General features: G+C 39.7%; 1 protein-coding gene across 3 annotated transcripts in view; it reads right to left on the reverse strand.

Annotated features, from left to right (window-relative positions):
- Positions 1 to 16,669, reverse strand: part of CXADR (CXADR Ig-like cell adhesion molecule) — a 64,932-nt gene that overhangs the window by 30,691 nt on the left and 17,572 nt on the right. For all 3 annotated transcript variants that reach the window (XM_019794357.2, XM_002914446.4, XM_011218711.3), the window contains exons 2-3: positions 10,757 to 10,923; positions 6,131 to 6,335 (exon numbers count right to left, since the gene is read on the reverse strand). In XM_019794357.2, the coding sequence (XP_019649916.1) occupies positions 6,131 to 6,335; positions 10,757 to 10,923 (372 nt within the window). The remainder of the gene's footprint in view (positions 1 to 6,130; positions 6,336 to 10,756; positions 10,924 to 16,669) is intronic.

Consider the following 16,669-nt stretch of genomic DNA (forward strand, 5'->3'; position numbering starts at 1 on the left):
GAGCTGTTATCTCACCATTCGGAGGGATTTATAATAAATAATGCTGATAACAGGACCAATTAACACTCTGCATGTACATTACCCCAAATCATCCAGGAAGCAGTGTTATAAAAAGGTAAACCTGAGGTTATACTCCAGGTCTCTCTGGGTAACTGTTCAGAGCGGCTGCTAAGCCCATTCCTTGTAACTCACTCCAAATACTGGAATTGGCATTTCATACTCTTCTGTTGAACTTTTTAAAGGCACAATGTGCATATAATAAAATCGACACAATTGAATCTTGTGGGATGACCACTTTTAACAAATGTGTTAAGCATGGCTCCCATCCTCTCCCAAGCAATTTCCCTCACGTTGAGATCTGATGCCATAACCCTTGTCCCAGGCAGCCACTGATCAAATTTCTATCACACTATAGATTTGTTCTGCTGCTTCTAGAGTCATATAAATGGAATAATACCCATTTACTTTTTTTTTTTTTTTGGTCTTGCTCCTTTTATTCACTGTAAGGCTTCTGAGACTGATCCATGCAGTTGTATAGATCAGCAGTTCATTCTATGATGCCGAGCTGTATCCTATCGAGGGACTAAAACATAAATTTGCTTAGCCGTTCAGCCACTGATGAACACGGTTTCCAGTTTCAGGGCTAGTGTTAAAAATCAGCTAAACTCAACAGGAACAGGTGTGTAGTCTGTCACCATCAGAGGCGGGATTCTGAAGGATTCTGAGTACAGTCGAAGAGCAGCGTGGGCCCCGTTCTACATCAGATGCTGTTTCTGAGGCAGGATCAGGAGAAGCAGGTATTAAATTGGAGATGAGGGCCATTCAGCAATGGAGTACCCCAAGAAAAGATGAGTAGTGCAAAATGGGGTCATCACTGGGGAAGCAACAGTCGTCTCTAGTTTACTCCTGCTCCATGCCCCTGGGAGGAACAGTGTTCCCTATGAACAGCTGGTTTTTACCACATGCCTTCCCAGTCTGATAAATAGCAGAACTGCTTTCTTTTTCACTCTGAGCTAATTTTTATTCTTTCAGTCCTGGATGGGCTTTTATTCTTTCACTGCTGTGAGAATGTTAATGGATTTCACAGTTGTGCTACTACAAATGCTGCTTCAACACTATGTAAATACATGTTTTCCTTTTTCTTGGTAATTCCTGGATCATGTTTGGTAAGTGCATGTTTAACTCAGTAAGACACGTTCAAACTGGTTTCCTAGGGTGACCAAGAGAATTATTGGGGAGCATCTCTAACAAAGGTTGTCAATCATGATCTCACTTCTTCACACATTTCTTGATAATATTTAAATTTGATCTTATTTCTACACTCCCTTACTGCCTGTATCTTTTAACGAGGATGAACACATGCATTTTATTGCACTGATGATTCTCCTAAGCAAATGTGTTTCTTTTTCAGATTGATCAGTTGCCCTGGGGACTACAGCTATTAAAAACTTTTAAATTGGTTTTGCAAAGTATTTCATCCTGTGAATCTTCAACGAAATGAGCTTTACTCTCCATTTCTTCATACTACCAAATAAATCCTTCATTACATAAATTAGGAGATATTGTGAGATATTAAAGCAATGATTCATACATCAAAAATCTATTGGTAATACAGCATCCTAACCCTAACCATCATCTTTTCTTAAAAATATCCCTTGCCCATAAACCAAACATATCCAAGAATGGACAGTTATTTAAAGTGGCTCCTGAGGAAATTCAAGGCCCCCCTGAGCTTAAGATACACACTCCATTTACAAGAGAACAAGATGTTACCAACACTGGCTTCTGGGTGTCACTCTGGAGGGGCCCACTTGCCTTCCAATGGGAGGAGAAAGTGCAAGTCTCTCCCATGCCAACCCCAACCATTATACCCACAGGGAAGATAACTCTTAATTCATGGCACTTGCCTAAATTGAAAGAAAGATATAAACTATAAAAGAAGACGGATAAAAGTCTTGTCTTCTAATGTTTCTTTGGCCTGGGGTTCCAGGATACCTGGTCATTGTCCCCAAAACATTTGCTTCCATGACCATTAGCACAGTCAATCCTTCTCAAGGCAAGGTGGATGTCCATCAACTTGTACCTGGGCAGCATCCCGCCAGTGTAGTAATGCTGTACTCCATACACAGACTCCATCATCACCCCTCCACGCTAATGGCCTCTATCAGTCTATGGGAGAAACACTCTAAATTCCTCTATGGGACAGAATATACCTTTATCATCACATCATCCATCTAGGAATGCTATTTTTGCTTGGTTGAAAATCCCTGCTCTCTAGGCTCAGACCTAGTTTGGGGAGACGGCTAAATGCATCAAGAAGGTTGGAATTGTTGCTAAATATGGGTACTGTCATGGTGCCTCCCTCAGGAAAATGGTGAAGAAGCCTGAAAGAAGCCAGCATGTCAAGTACACCTGTTCCTTCTGTGGCAAAACCAAGATGAAAAGATGAGCTGTGGGGATCTGGCATTGTGGTTCCTGCATGAAAGGTAGCCAAGGGTGCCTGGACATACAGCACCACTTCCACCATCACAGTAAAGTTGGCCATCAGAAGACTGAAAGAACTGAAAGCCAGTAGAAGCCTCTACCATTTGAAACACTGCTAGCGTATAATAAATGGGTTAAGTTATGGAACAACAAAAAAATACCCTGACTCCAGGTGAAATCATGCAAAGAAATCAATGGGCAAAAGTTGGAGAAGATATCTGCATAGTCTCAAAGTGGGTCCCAAGATATATATACATATATTTTTTACTTACAGAGAGGAAAATAGTCATGTTCTAATAGAGAAAATTTTCTATTTTATTTTGAAACTATTTCAAAATAAAAAATGGAAAAAAAAATGCCCTGCCCTTTACCAACAGCTTAACAATTCCCTCAGGGCCAGTGTTCACCAAGCTACCCCACATGTGATTGCACTGTATACAACCAGGAAATGATTAACTGTTGTTCTACTCTTCAAGACAACCCAGTCTGTTCATATCAAAAAGTCTCAATAACATGCCCTTTCAGAAGTCCAGGGGCAGAAGGTGCTAGTGATGTGCTCCACCAATTCCCTTTGTTTTTGAGCTGCGTCCACATGAACTTTTGGCAAAACTGAAAGAGAAGGGTAGGCTCCAGCAATGGGGCAAGCTATAGTAACACTTCACCCCTCACACCCAGGCAACCAACAGGGATCCCAGTTCATGTCTACACAGCACACAGGGTTCACTGAATAAACGTTGTTACTCTGTGAACACCATAGTGGCATCTCCTCCAGATATCCCATAAGCGAATGAAGGTATTAGGCAGGGCCTCCAAGTGAACTGAGCTCCACTGGAACAACACTCAGTCTGGTCCCTAGGGGGCACTTCATTTTATCTTTCCTCTGGACTATCCAAGCAGATTTTTCAGGTAAAGCTAACAGAGAAGCTTCCTTCCAACAGTCGCTTTCAAGAAAATTCTGGTAGTTTCTCCCAGCGGCAGCCATGATGCATCTGAAAACATGGAAAAGAGCACTACGGGAAATTCTCCTCCAGCTCTGACCCGGCCTCTCAAATCAAAGTGTTATTACTCATCCCCGCTGCCCTTCAGCAATCACTTCCCTTTCTCCTCTTACCCTCCACTTAACCCCTCCTCCCTCCCTGGTCTGGATTCACAGCTTATGAGGCCATGGTGATCCCTTACAGAGGTAACAAAAGGAGTTACCGTGTCAGTGCTTCTCACTTAACCATCCCGAGGTATGAGATGCTGGGTTGTGAGGTTTAATGAAAACGGGACATTTCTCCTGCATGCCAGTCACGGCTGCTGTCATAAGTGTGCTTAGCCACATTATGTGCCAACCATTATTACCGACTCAGGGTCCCTTCTAGGATATGAGTTGCCTTATGCTGTAGTGATCCCTTTGGTCAGGACCTGGTCCCCTGGGAACATGTACACACCCACACATTTTGTGCTTGTTCACACCCTTTCTGGAAATGTGTGCCAACGGCATTCTTCCTAGTGTACCTAAGGGTCCACAACAAATAATTCTGATAACAGGTATAGTCTGGTACATTATGGACGAGTTAAAATTCCATCTCTATCTTAACTCAATGCTTCCTGGAGAGTGTGTTAAAAGAAGATACACAATGACAGTTATAATCCCAGGTATGCCTGAGCCTGGGATAAGAGTTCAGACAAGTTACTAAAGTTTCATCTGCTCTCACAATTACAAAAAAGAAAGGTAACTCCATGTTTACTAAGTGTAGACACAGAAAGCTAGAATTCCCAACGTTACCATATTCCCTCTCTGGTTCCCTGTTCAAGTTCACCGGCTTTCATACCATAAGAAACATTTTGAACTAGGGCCATTTAGGATGAAGTGCCTTTTACCAGGACTCCCTTGTGTGCGCACTCAACAATGCTGCCAGTGGAAGGCAGTCTTACCAACCAAGGCACCCCTGAGGTTGCCACTGGAGTGCACAAAAATCCACGTTCTTGCTTCTAGTCTCTACCTGCTCTGATATTCATTCTTTAGAAAAGAGTGATGTTTTAGGGGCGCCTGGGTAGCGCAGTCGTTAAGCGTCTCCTTTGGCTCAGGGCGTGATCCCGGCAATCTGGGATCGAGCCCCACATCAGACTCCTCCGCTGGGAGCCTGCTTCTTCCTCTCCCACTCCCTCTGCTTGTGTTCCCTCTCTCACTGGCTGTCTCTCTCTCAAATAAACAAAATCTTAAAAAAAAAAAAAAAAAAGATTGCTGTTTTAAATGAATCTGGAATCCAACACTTCTAACTTTTTCCATCCTCCCACCCCCACCAATCAGTTCTCTAAAACAAAAGGAATGAGGTAGAGTTGATGTGGGGGGAGAACTGCCTTGATTAGTTATTTCCAGGGGTATACCAGGCAATCCTAGCAATCCAAATTTCCTACACAAAGTGGGTCTCCAAGTGTAACCCAAAACAGGACACCTTACGTCACAAAACGGGAATTTCCTGTCATAAAACATAGCTAGACAATTGTGTTTTTCTACATGGCAGCCAGTGTACTTCTGGGTAAAGTCTACCATGGTAAGATTTCAGAAATATATTTATGAACAATAACCTTTCAGTTTCTCAGTTTGAAGGAGTCAAGAGTGCTTGTGCACAACCACAGACAGTTTACTGATCTCCTTCTTTTTTTTTTTTTTAAATTTTATTTTATTATGTTAATCACCATACAGTACATCCCCAGATTCCGATGTAAAGTTTGATGCTTCATTAGTTGCGTATAACACCCAGTGCACCATGCAATACGTGCCCNACAGTTTACTGATCTCCTTCTTTTTTTTTTTTTAAATTTTATTTTATTATGTTAATCACCATACAGTACATCCCCAGATTCCGATGTAAAGTTTGATGCTTCATTAGTTGCGTATAACACCCAGTGCACCATGCAATACGTGCCCTCCTTACTACCCATCACCAGTATCCCCTTCCCCCACCCCCTCCCCTCTGAAGTCTTCAGTTTGTTTCTCATAGTCCATAGTCTCTCATGTTTACTGATCTCCTTCTTAACTGTCATAGAGACAGCAACAAGACATCCTAGTGATTATCTGTCTAATCCCTTTGCTTTAAGGTTGAAAAACAGTGATGCTCAGGTAGGTTAAATGATTATCTGATGTCTAGTAGCCTTATCCCTTTAAGAATCTACTATATTACATCTTCTCTGTTCTAAATACTCCATTAGTCATCACAGAAATCTCATTTATTAAAGTTATGTAGTTGGAAAAAACCTTAAAGTGTCCATAACAAACACTTTGAACTGAATGGGGTAAGACACAGATTTAAGGATAGCTAAATCTTTTTATGTTTCAAAAAGGTAGGCTGAGGCCCAGGAAATGAAGAGATTCTATTTCATTCATAAGGCAAACCGGAGAATAATACAAAAAAAACCTAGATCTCCTAATGCCTGGCTTAGGGCTCTTTTTCATGTAACAAAACTCTTTCATTTGCCTTTAAACTCTTTTATGAATTTCACAAAGAAGTCAGTCACTTCTTATATTTTTAATCCAAGAAAGTGTGCTAGTTTTATGTTTTATGTTATTTGAGGACATTAGAATTACTTCAAATGCTGCTACTACAGAACCCTGTTGTTATTACTTTGGTAATAAGTAACATTAATACAAACAATTTACCAAGAACTGTCAGCTGAATCTTCTTATTTCCAACACCAGGAGCTTTTTTCACTTTGCACTGGTATGTGCCAATATCCGACAAACGTAAATTTGTTACATTTATTGATGCATCACCAGATTTGACATCACTACTTGTAAAATGTACTCGTCCTTTCAGATCTTGATAGTAGTCATCATAAATTTTGTCTCCAGAATATAAAATAATCTGAAAGACAACCAAAATAAGACAGGGAAAAAACAAATAAGCAAACCCTCTGTCTCATTAAAGGAGCTCTGGTTACACCATGGTACTTTCTGTAGGATCCAAAAAAAGAATAAAAACACAGTATTATCAGGAAACCTACAATTATTCAAATCACAGATTAAGAAAACAGGACATTACGGGGTGCCTGGCTGGCTCAGTCAGTAGAGCATAGGACTCTTGATCTTGGGGTTGTAAGTTTGAACCCCATGTTGGGTGTAAAGATAAAGAAAATCTTGGGGGGGTGGTGCACCTGGGTGGCTCAGTCAGTTAAGAGTCTGCCTTCGGCTCAGGTCATGATTCCAGAGTCCTGAGACTGAGCACTGCATCAGGCTCGCTGCTTGGTGGGAAGCCTGCTTCTCCCTTTCCCTGCGTCCTGCTTGAGATTCCCCCTCCCCCACCTCTGTCACTCAATCCACTCACACTCAAAAAAATAATTTAAAAAATAATAAAATCTTAAAAAAAAAAAGAAAAGAAAACAAAGAGATCAATGGGATCCCTGAATATGGTCACACACTTTCATTCTAAATGGGAAACCAGGAGCCACTCACCAGTGAACCTGAAGAGGCTGCTGGCAGCAACAGCAGCAGCTCCAAGAAAAAAGAAAAAGCTCCAGAAGTTATCCCAGGAAGATTAGAATGGACATTTACCCGGTAGGGCATAACGCACATGACATTTCCCAACCCATCCCTTATAGACCAATAAAAACAAGTTCACAGGGGCGCCTGGGTGGCAGAGCGGTTAAGCGTCTGCCTTCAGCTCAGGGCGTGATCTCAGCGTTATGGGATCGAGCCCCACATCAGGCTCTTCTGCTATGAGCCTGCTTCTTCCTCTCCCACTCCCCCTGCTTGTGTTCCCTCTCTCGCTGGCTGTCTCTGTCTCTGTCAAATAAATAAATAAAATCTTTAAAAAAAAAAAAAAGTTCACAAGAAAAATGTAATAAATAAATAGGAAAGCCAAGACCCCACATAAGCAATATAGCCCTACATAAGAGAGGGATTTAGTTAGACTGGACAAGGACACAGATGAGTGAACTCCATACACTCTTCTTCTTCGGCTATCTCAGAGCTTGCAGTGTGTCAATCAAATGTATAGAATCAGGTAAATACCACCACCCCTATTCCCCATAAAAGGCTTGCGATAATCTACCTGTGGAATCTAACAACAACAAAAAAGACAACATTTTTTGTCTTAATACAAAGTCAGAGGCATTTGTGGGTTCTAGACTCTAAAAGATAAAGTCATAAAATAAACCTCTTGAGATGTATGTGCCCGGGTTAATAAGACCTTTCAACTAGTCTTCTGAGACTAAGAGCAAAGACCCCTTCCTAATTCCACTGAGTTTTCCGAGCCACTGTTACAAGCTTCAATGGAAATAACTAAAGGCTAGATTCAGAGGGAAAATAAATTCTGTGTTAAACTTGGCTTGGAAGAGAAATACAATAGTCATCTCTATCACCAAAAGTAACATACTTTATAATTTTTTCACATTTGTTAATGAAAATCCTTCATTCCTGTCATCTGAGACCTAAGGTTCAAAGAAAGCAGTGGCAGCAAACTCAAGTAATAGTCAGAGAACGTGACTACAGTCTATATCTTGCAAGTAATTTTTACCTGAGATGTTAATTATGGGCAGTATAATCAGAAAGCAGTGTCCTCTGCAGGAATTTCTTGATGACAGGACTTGGGGGTCTTTTTGGTATCATTACTTCCCCTGCCATGCTAACCCCACTTCTTGTCCACCAGATTTTTAAATTTATATATTAAATGTCTGCACTCAATACCGTGGTGTTTGCTAAGTAAATAAAAGAAGCAGCCGAAAGGTCCACAGCTGACTCAAATGAGGCTGTCCTGCCTTCCTCTGCAGTGAACTGACTCCCTTGTTCAATCTACCGTACGCTATAAACACATCTTAGCAGTTTTTTAAGGAGAGTCAGACAAGATGTGTCCTCACTGTTAGCTGTTCTGTAAACTCTCTTTGTATTTTCCCAGGAAAACAATACTACAAATGGTGGTCACGCAGAGAAGAATTAACATTGACCAGGCAATTCTGCTTCCTCTTCACGACCTTTAACCCTGAAGCTGAGGAGAGCAGTGGCTCTCACAGATCAACTTTTGCAAAGTCCCACAGCTAAGATGCAAACCAGATCCATATGACTTGGTATGTTTATTGACTTGGTACTGACTTTACTAATTTTTACAGGGCTTTTAAGCTTACAAAATCCTTATGCAAACAGTATTTCAGTGAATTCTCATCACAACACTGAGAGGTAGGTGTCTTTTTCCTATTTTACATGAGGACAGAGGCTTATGAAACATGGGAGGAAGCCTGGGATTGAGCAAGGGATCGTAAAGTGCAGTAGGGGAGTGAGAGAGACCTGAGTTCAAACTCCAACTGCATCTGTTGCTAGCTGTGTGACCCTGGGCCTCCATTTCCTCTTCTTCACATGCATAAAAATTCTCATTTTAGGGTGTTTTAAGGCTTAAATAACTATATACAATTAAAATCTATAAACACTGCCCAGCACACAGCCAGTGCATAGCACATGGTAACTGTTTGCTGACCAAAGAGATCACATAAGGAACAAGGATGGTTAACTTCTCCAGCCCGGTCCCCTGCTACAGTGACTACTAGTTTAACTAAATTAAAGTAAGGGCTCAGCTAACAGATACTGTAGCTGAAATTCTATGTAAGCATCCTCTTCTTCATCAATCTTTCCCTATCCCTTTTACCTTTCTTCTTGGTTTGATTTTACTACATTTTAGGTTAGAAGGTAGGTTTTAACCCAGAAATGGACACTAAAACCTGGTTTCATACTTGTCTCGTAAGTCCTGTAGGCAATAAAGCCATGCCTCTCACTCAGCACAGAAGACTTTGGGGTCCTCCTTCCATGAACAGACACGCCAGGCTATGGGGCACTGTCTGCTTCTTGGTCTCTAGACGTACCTTTTCAGAGGGCTTTTCTCACGAGTCCCAAGCCAGAAGCATTTCAGACCCATGCTCTCCATTCATTCATCTGAACCACGGGAGCAGTCATGGGCTCTAAGGGGAGATGGCCCCGGCACTGCCAGGGCGTGAGGAGTATGCAGAACTTCAGGTAGAAGCCTACGTTCGGGGTGCTGGTGCTGCCATGGAAGACAGCAAGGGGAAAGAAGAGCAAGCAGGGAGGCAGGGTATCTGGGCTGAGTAGATAGAATGAGTCAGGCTCTGTTTTGCTTAGGGAAGACAGAAGGAAGTTCCTTCCAGTAACAGAATCGGGGCAGAGATAAGTCTTTGGAGGGGGTAGCCCTAGTCATTCACAACTTAGGAGAAAGACAATAATTTTTTCCTTCACAAATGCATCATGGGTAAACTGCCTGAATTTGCCAAAAACAGCAATTACCTAACTGCACTGTTTCAGTCATAAATGGCTTAATAACCTCCTCTTTTCTATGGACCATAAATAAAAATAAATTTTCTCTTCCGAATGCATGTATTACCATATTCCTATAAATATCTGGACTTGTTTTTCTCTCTCTGATCTAATATAATTTGTTATTTTTTAGAACTAAATGTGTCAAACTATCATAAAATATTCTAAGTTAAGTGAAATATTTTAGTACTAATAAAAGACAAAGTGTGATATATATGTTTGGAGATGAGATTAGTAGGCAATTCTCCTTTATGCCACTTTTGGCTTTCCATGTTTTCAACATTAGACTCTTAATACTTTATAACTAGAAAAATTTCTGTAACAGTATCTTGCCATTTCATTTTTTAGATTAAATATTTTATAAATTGTTTTGCTATGAAGATTTTATTTTGCTTTTTAAGAAATTCATATTCAGGATATTTAACTTGAAGAATACAGAAAACAGATTCTGTTGTAATATGTACTTGTATTATACTGTTAAACTCGATGATCCTTATACTAGTAACAGAATCCTTGTGTTAAAAACTGAATACTTAAAAAAAAAATTAAAAAACAAAAAAATCAAAAAGCTGAATTCTGTCTAATTCTCTACAAGTCTAGTTCACTTGCTGTCCCCTAACCCATTATGCATATTCCTACCATGCTATCTATCATGCCTGCTCCACATACCCCTCCCACGACTCCCTGACTCACACTTACAACTCCCGATTTTCAGAATGTTCCTAAGTTCCTCTTCTTCCTTAAAGCCTTTGCTAAGAAATCTCAGGCCACTTATCCATTTCATTCCACTACACGTGTCCTCACATTCCATCACATTGACTGCGTTCCTCACCCAGACCACAAGCCAGAGAAGTGTGGGGCTTTCTACATAGCTCCCTCCTCTCCACCCCTGCCTGTGTGATCAACATAGTGATGTACACCTAAGAAGTTCCAGGGACATCTACTAAGCGAGCAAGCACTTAGCAAACTTACCACTTGATCCACCTTCTGATTATCAGCTGGTGATAGCAGCCACTCGATGTCCAGTGGTCCCTGGTCTTCTGGACTAAGGGTAAATTTGCATGGCAAATAAGCAGTTTCCCCTTTGGCCTTTTCAATCATCTGATCAGGAGTAGTGATACTCAAACTTCTGGTGAAATCTGGAGAAAGAAACATGCACACGTCTAAGCATCTGCTGTTAGGCTGACAGCACGTTCAGCGTACCCAGCTGTTCAGAACAGGATGCGATTTGTGACCAGAGTGATGAGGTTCAAACTCAGTGGTCCCCAGTGAATACACAAACTGTATTCAGTTTGTGCCTTTGTAGACATGGAATGGCAATATTAACATCATCTCATCTGATACAATTTCCTTTAAGAGCATTGTGAACCTCCCAGCATCATGAGATACAAGTTTCTATTAGTAAAGGGTATTCTACAGCCAAGCAGATGTTTAGAAGTGAACTCAGCTAGAGTCTCTGAAAGGTCGGTTGTATCGTACTAACTCAGGGCTACATTAATTCCTACTCGCCCCAGTGCCACAGACACACTGGTAACTCTTGCTGCTGGGACACATGCTGATGAATTTTGACAGGTTTTCTACTAAGGCTTCTTTAATTCTAAATTTTTATTAAATTAGAGGTGCCTGGCTGGCTCAGTCCATACAGCATGTGCTCTTAATCTCGGAGTCATGAGTTCAAGTCCCACACTGGGCACAGAGCTTATGTTAAATAAATCTTTATTTATTCATTAAATTAGATTCTATAATTTTTACTGAATGCTTAAAAATACCTTTTTTTTGAGAGCGAGGGAGCTGTGGGGAGGGGGAGAGGGGGAGAAAGAATCTTAAGCAGGCTCCATGCCCAGTGCCTGACGTGGGGCTCAATCTCAATCTCAGGACTCCAAGACAAAATCAAGAGCCAGATGCCTTTTTTTTTTTTTTTGAAGAGTCAGACGCTTAACCAACTGAGCCACCCAGCCACCCCTTAAAAATATTTCTAAGCAATAAATATGATGACAACTCGAAGAGAAGAAATGCTGTCAATTTATGTATTTTTGAATTTATCAAATAGTTGACCTTAAATATTAAATATTATCCATAAGACTTTTCTTATTTTCATCCCTTCCCATTTCTCTTCTGAAAAAGTCCATCATATTATTGTTAAAAAGACATCTTAAAATTCTATAACTTATTCTGGAATTTGTATTCTATAAAATTCCCACTTAGATCACAGAGAATTAACACTGAATGGCAATATTTGAAAAGCATATAAAAACCCAAATAAGATGTCCTGAGGCCCAAACAAAAATTCCAAGACTCTAAAAAGAGATGGTTTAAACCCACTCTATCTTTGTAAGAACTAAACAATAAGTCTCCTCTTGGTTGCTAATGGTTTACTATAACAAAACTAGTATCATTTATCTGCAAAAAAAAGGTAAAAGTAAACTGCAAGCAAAATGGTAGTTTCCTGATATATATCAGAGAAAAAATACTGAGTTTATAATCCATTCACATTTTGTTTTTCAAGAGAAAAGCACTTTTGTTCATCTCACTTCACGTATAAAAACAGGTTTGTTCACTACCTATGTCTTATAAGACCAAAGTTGGAAAAAGTCAACAATTGCATATAAAATGTAAATTTAGTATGTAAATAAACTACCACACAAAACTTATTTTTTTAAGTGTTTACACTATGAAAGTTTGCATAGCACTAATTTGTCACATCTGTTTTCCTTGAGATAACCCAACATTTTCTTACATATGAACTTTAAGTAGCAATGTATGCAGAACCAAAGTCTCCAACGGGTCATTCACTTGGACCTCCCCCTCACCCAACACTGACTTGCAGGGCTGGATGTTCACCTGGAAGAGGCCCTAAGCACTAAGACTATGGTACACAGGGCCTGCCTGTCTCCCTTTCCTTCTCCTGCTGCCACCAAAATACTAACATCCTACAGCAAAATTGAGAGTAAGTAAATCCAAGTCCTAATTCCCCATAATGATGATTTTGATGTTGTTTTTCAAAAAATAAATCCCGGGGCGCCTGGATGGCACAGCGGTTAAGCGTCTGCCTTCGGCTCAGGGCGTGATCCCAGCGTTACGGGATCGAGTCCCACATCAGGCTCCTCTGCTATGAGCCTGCTTCTTCCTCTCCCACTCCCCCTGCTTGTGTTCCCTCTCTCGCTGGCTGTCTCTATCTCTGTCAAATAAATAAATAAAATCTTTAAAAAAAAAAAACAAATAATAAATCCCAACAGACCAAACCAAAACAAAGAATTAAATTATTAGCCATCCTACGATCCTTTCCATTATCCCCAAGGAAGCTTAATACATATCAACTGTCACTTGTAATAAAATGTTAATACTACATTGAAGCCAACAGATTGAGAATGAAAGAGGCTACATTCAAACTGTTTATATTCAAGCACCATCATAAGCTTTTAATCACATTTAAGTGTATTTCTCAAATAGCACATCAAAACTGGACACAAGACTCTCTGCTCCCTTAAATCAGAGGCTGGCCTAACTCTGACCAAAAGAATATAGTCTGAGTGCTGCTGTCTGAGTTCCGAGGCAAGACCTCAAGAGACCCTGCTGCTCTCATCCTCGCCCTCTCAGACCCCTGCCCCTGAGTGACCAAACCAAACAGGAGAGAATGGAGGTGTTCAAAAGCTGCAAAGTGCTCAACATGCGGCCACCCTGGACTCTCCAGCAGTTCTAGACCAGCTGCCTGCAGAACTCCCCATCTCAGCCTGGCCTAAGCTGGCAACCCACAGGATCACGAGGCAACACATCATTTTTTGTTTTAAGCCTCTAGAGTTTGGGTTGGTTTGCTACACATTGAAGACTGATGATATAACACCCAAACCCACTGATTCAGCCCAAATGGACTACTTAATATCCTAAAAAATGTTCATTACTATTCCAATCTCCATTTCATGTCCGTATTTCTATTTAAAATTGTGATTTGGTATTTATGTGTATAATCTCAAGTGTTTCTCCTGAATTAATATTCAATCCTCGGAATACTTTCCATCACTTCTAATAAACTGTTCTAATTCCTACCTCATTCACTAAGGCATTCTTCTACCTCTCCAGCCTACAGTGATTTTTCTTTCTGTCTTCCTACAAATATTCACAGTACTTTACTTTCTGATCACCCATTTGGCACTGACTCAGTATATACTATCTTGGGTTTTTTATCCCCTTAGAAGCTTTATTGTTAAGTTGACTTAGGTAGGCTCCAAGGTTTTGTCATGTGTTCTAGATGTTGATTAGCTTATCTTCTTCCCATAATACCTTGTATTTTTAAGTAAAATTTAAACTTCCGTGTCCTGATTTAAATCATTAGCTCCAAAAGGGTTTAAAAATTTTTGTGGATACCTCTATCTCCTGCTCTAGTTCCCTGCATAATAGAAAAGAATTGGTGACTAGATTATAAATTTGATCAGTTTTATAACGTTGAAATAGAGTATTCATCTACCAGAAGTTGTTCCTGCAACTTGAAGATCTCCTTTCCATAGCTACTACAATTTGTTACCTCCATTTAATTTGGGTACTGATACTTCTTTATGTATTAAGGTAAGAACGATCTGAGTACACTCCAGAACGAAAATTCCATTCCAAAATGAATTAAGACATAGCCCCAAAATATCACAGCCAGAATATAAAAAAATGAAATTTTCTTTGAAAAACAAAACAAAACCATTAAAACTTTCTGGTTCCTCTGTGCTTTCCAAGTTTTTATTTTATAAAATGCAAAAAAGTTAAATAACAGTAAAAATATAAATGTGTACATATTCAAATCCTCCTAAACATGCTCTCCTTACTTCTACTGCAGTCATTAGAATAAAATGCAGCTCAGTTTTCATTACAGTATCTTTCATTCTTTCTTGCTTGACACATAAAAATTACTTTTATCTTAAAACACTATCTTATGAAACAGTTACATATGTATAAAAATGATCTGGAAAGATAATATCCCAAACTGTTAAGAGCAGTTGTTTTTTGAGAACTGAGATTTTAAGAAAGGTGATTGCCTATTTCTGCTTTATATTGGTATTTTCTTTTTTTTTTTTAAAGATTTTATTTATTTATTCATTTGACAGAGATAGAGACAGCCAGTGAGAGAGGGAACACAAAAAGGTGATTGCCTATTTCTGCTTTATATTGGTATTTTCTTTTTTTTTTTTTAAAAGATTTTATTTATTTATTCATTTGACAGAGATAGAGACAGCCAGTGAGAGAGGGAACACAAGCAGGGGGAGTGGGAGAGGAAGAAGCAGGCTCATAGCGGAAGAGCCTGATGTGGGGCTCGATCCCACAACGCCGGGATCACGCCCTGAGCCGGGCAGAGGCTTAACCGCTGTGCCACCCAGGCGCCCCTATATTGGTATTTTCTTAATATGTGTGCTACTAAAAAAAATTAAACATTTTTAAATGGCTTTCAACATTTCTTTCTAAAAAAAAATGTTTAAAACACTCAACTGCTCTTCAATGTGTTGCACTAGAATGAATTAAAATCTCAAGATTGTACAAAACAGTTATTGGGTTTCCTAGCAACACTGAAGGGGCTCTTTGCAGAGGCATAGTTTTTCAAGTGTTGAAGTACGCAACAGTCACAAATTGTAGGAGATAAAAGGCTGACACTAGGTCCCAAGCAGTGTCTCCAGGGATTCTTTCCTAATAGGTGCTGCCCAATTCTTTTTATGTAGCAAATTAAGTGAATTTAAACTGCAAACTACCTAAAGGCTCAAACATGGCCTGAAAACTAAATCAAATAACAAGTCTTCTAACTTTATTTAAACTTATATTCACTATGATGAAATATGTAGAACATTATGAACCGCAAGTATTTGCAGAATCCAGTTAATAAGTGCTCAGCGCTGGATTATATAAGTAAACAAAATGAATTACATCCCATTTTGGCAGTGACTGAAATAACATCTCCCAGTTCTCTGCTTGCTTTTTTTTGATCTACAAGTTTCAAACACTTGGATCTTCAGAGCTTCTTTCCTGCCCAGTCTGACTTCCACTGGAGCATCAAAATGACACCAGCTCATCAAAGTATTTTTTTAGCCTCGATATTGTCATCTGCCACCAAACATTAGATCTGCTCCTGCCCTAAGAATGGCAATGAAAGATTCTACTCCTCTAGTAGGAAGACAACATTTTGAACTGAGGACCTGCTTTGATTCCTTTAACAAACTTCTTCAAGCTTAAGCTACCCACTGACCTGGATGGTCTTCAGGTATCTTTTCCTTCTCGCAATCTTAACATCATTGGAAAATGGAAAGTGCTCATGAAATTTTATGGCTGATTTAAAAAGAGAAGTAAATGTGAGAATTTTCAATTATGTTTTGAATAAATAAAGTCTTAAAAATAGAAAACACCAAAGCTACGAAGGAAAAAACCACAAATTTAACTGTATTAGGACAGAAAACCAGAAGCTAGCTTTTAACAAACTTGCTGAGAAAAGGAAGGTTTTCTGTTGTTCTATCTTTTGGGAAACAAAACAGAATAGCTTCGAACATATTTTTTATGTTTTTACCTCTAACAACAAGATACTAAATGTGAAGTCTGACCAGTGATGGCACATGCACCGGGATTTTAAAGATCATGTCTGAGTGTGGGCACTTCTTCTAGGAGGCATTCCTTGTGCCCAAACATGGATTGAATTAGATGTCTTCTAGGTACACCTCGGGCAACTCTCGTCTCCATCATAAGCACTTTCCTGCTTTACTGAAGTTGCTGCTTTATTGTGTATCCTTCCTACCCGGTACCCCCAGTAAACATTTCACATTTGATTTTGAAGTCAAAGACTCAGGTAAAAAAGGACAGAAGGAAGGAGAGAAAGAAAAGAAAAAACACAACTCACAGGCACAAGCACCTTCATGTAAGAAAAGG

Source organism: Ailuropoda melanoleuca, chromosome 1 (assembly GCF_002007445.2).
Source record: "Ailuropoda melanoleuca isolate Jingjing chromosome 1, ASM200744v2, whole genome shotgun sequence".
Lineage (NCBI taxonomy): Eukaryota > Metazoa > Chordata > Mammalia > Carnivora > Ursidae > Ailuropoda > Ailuropoda melanoleuca.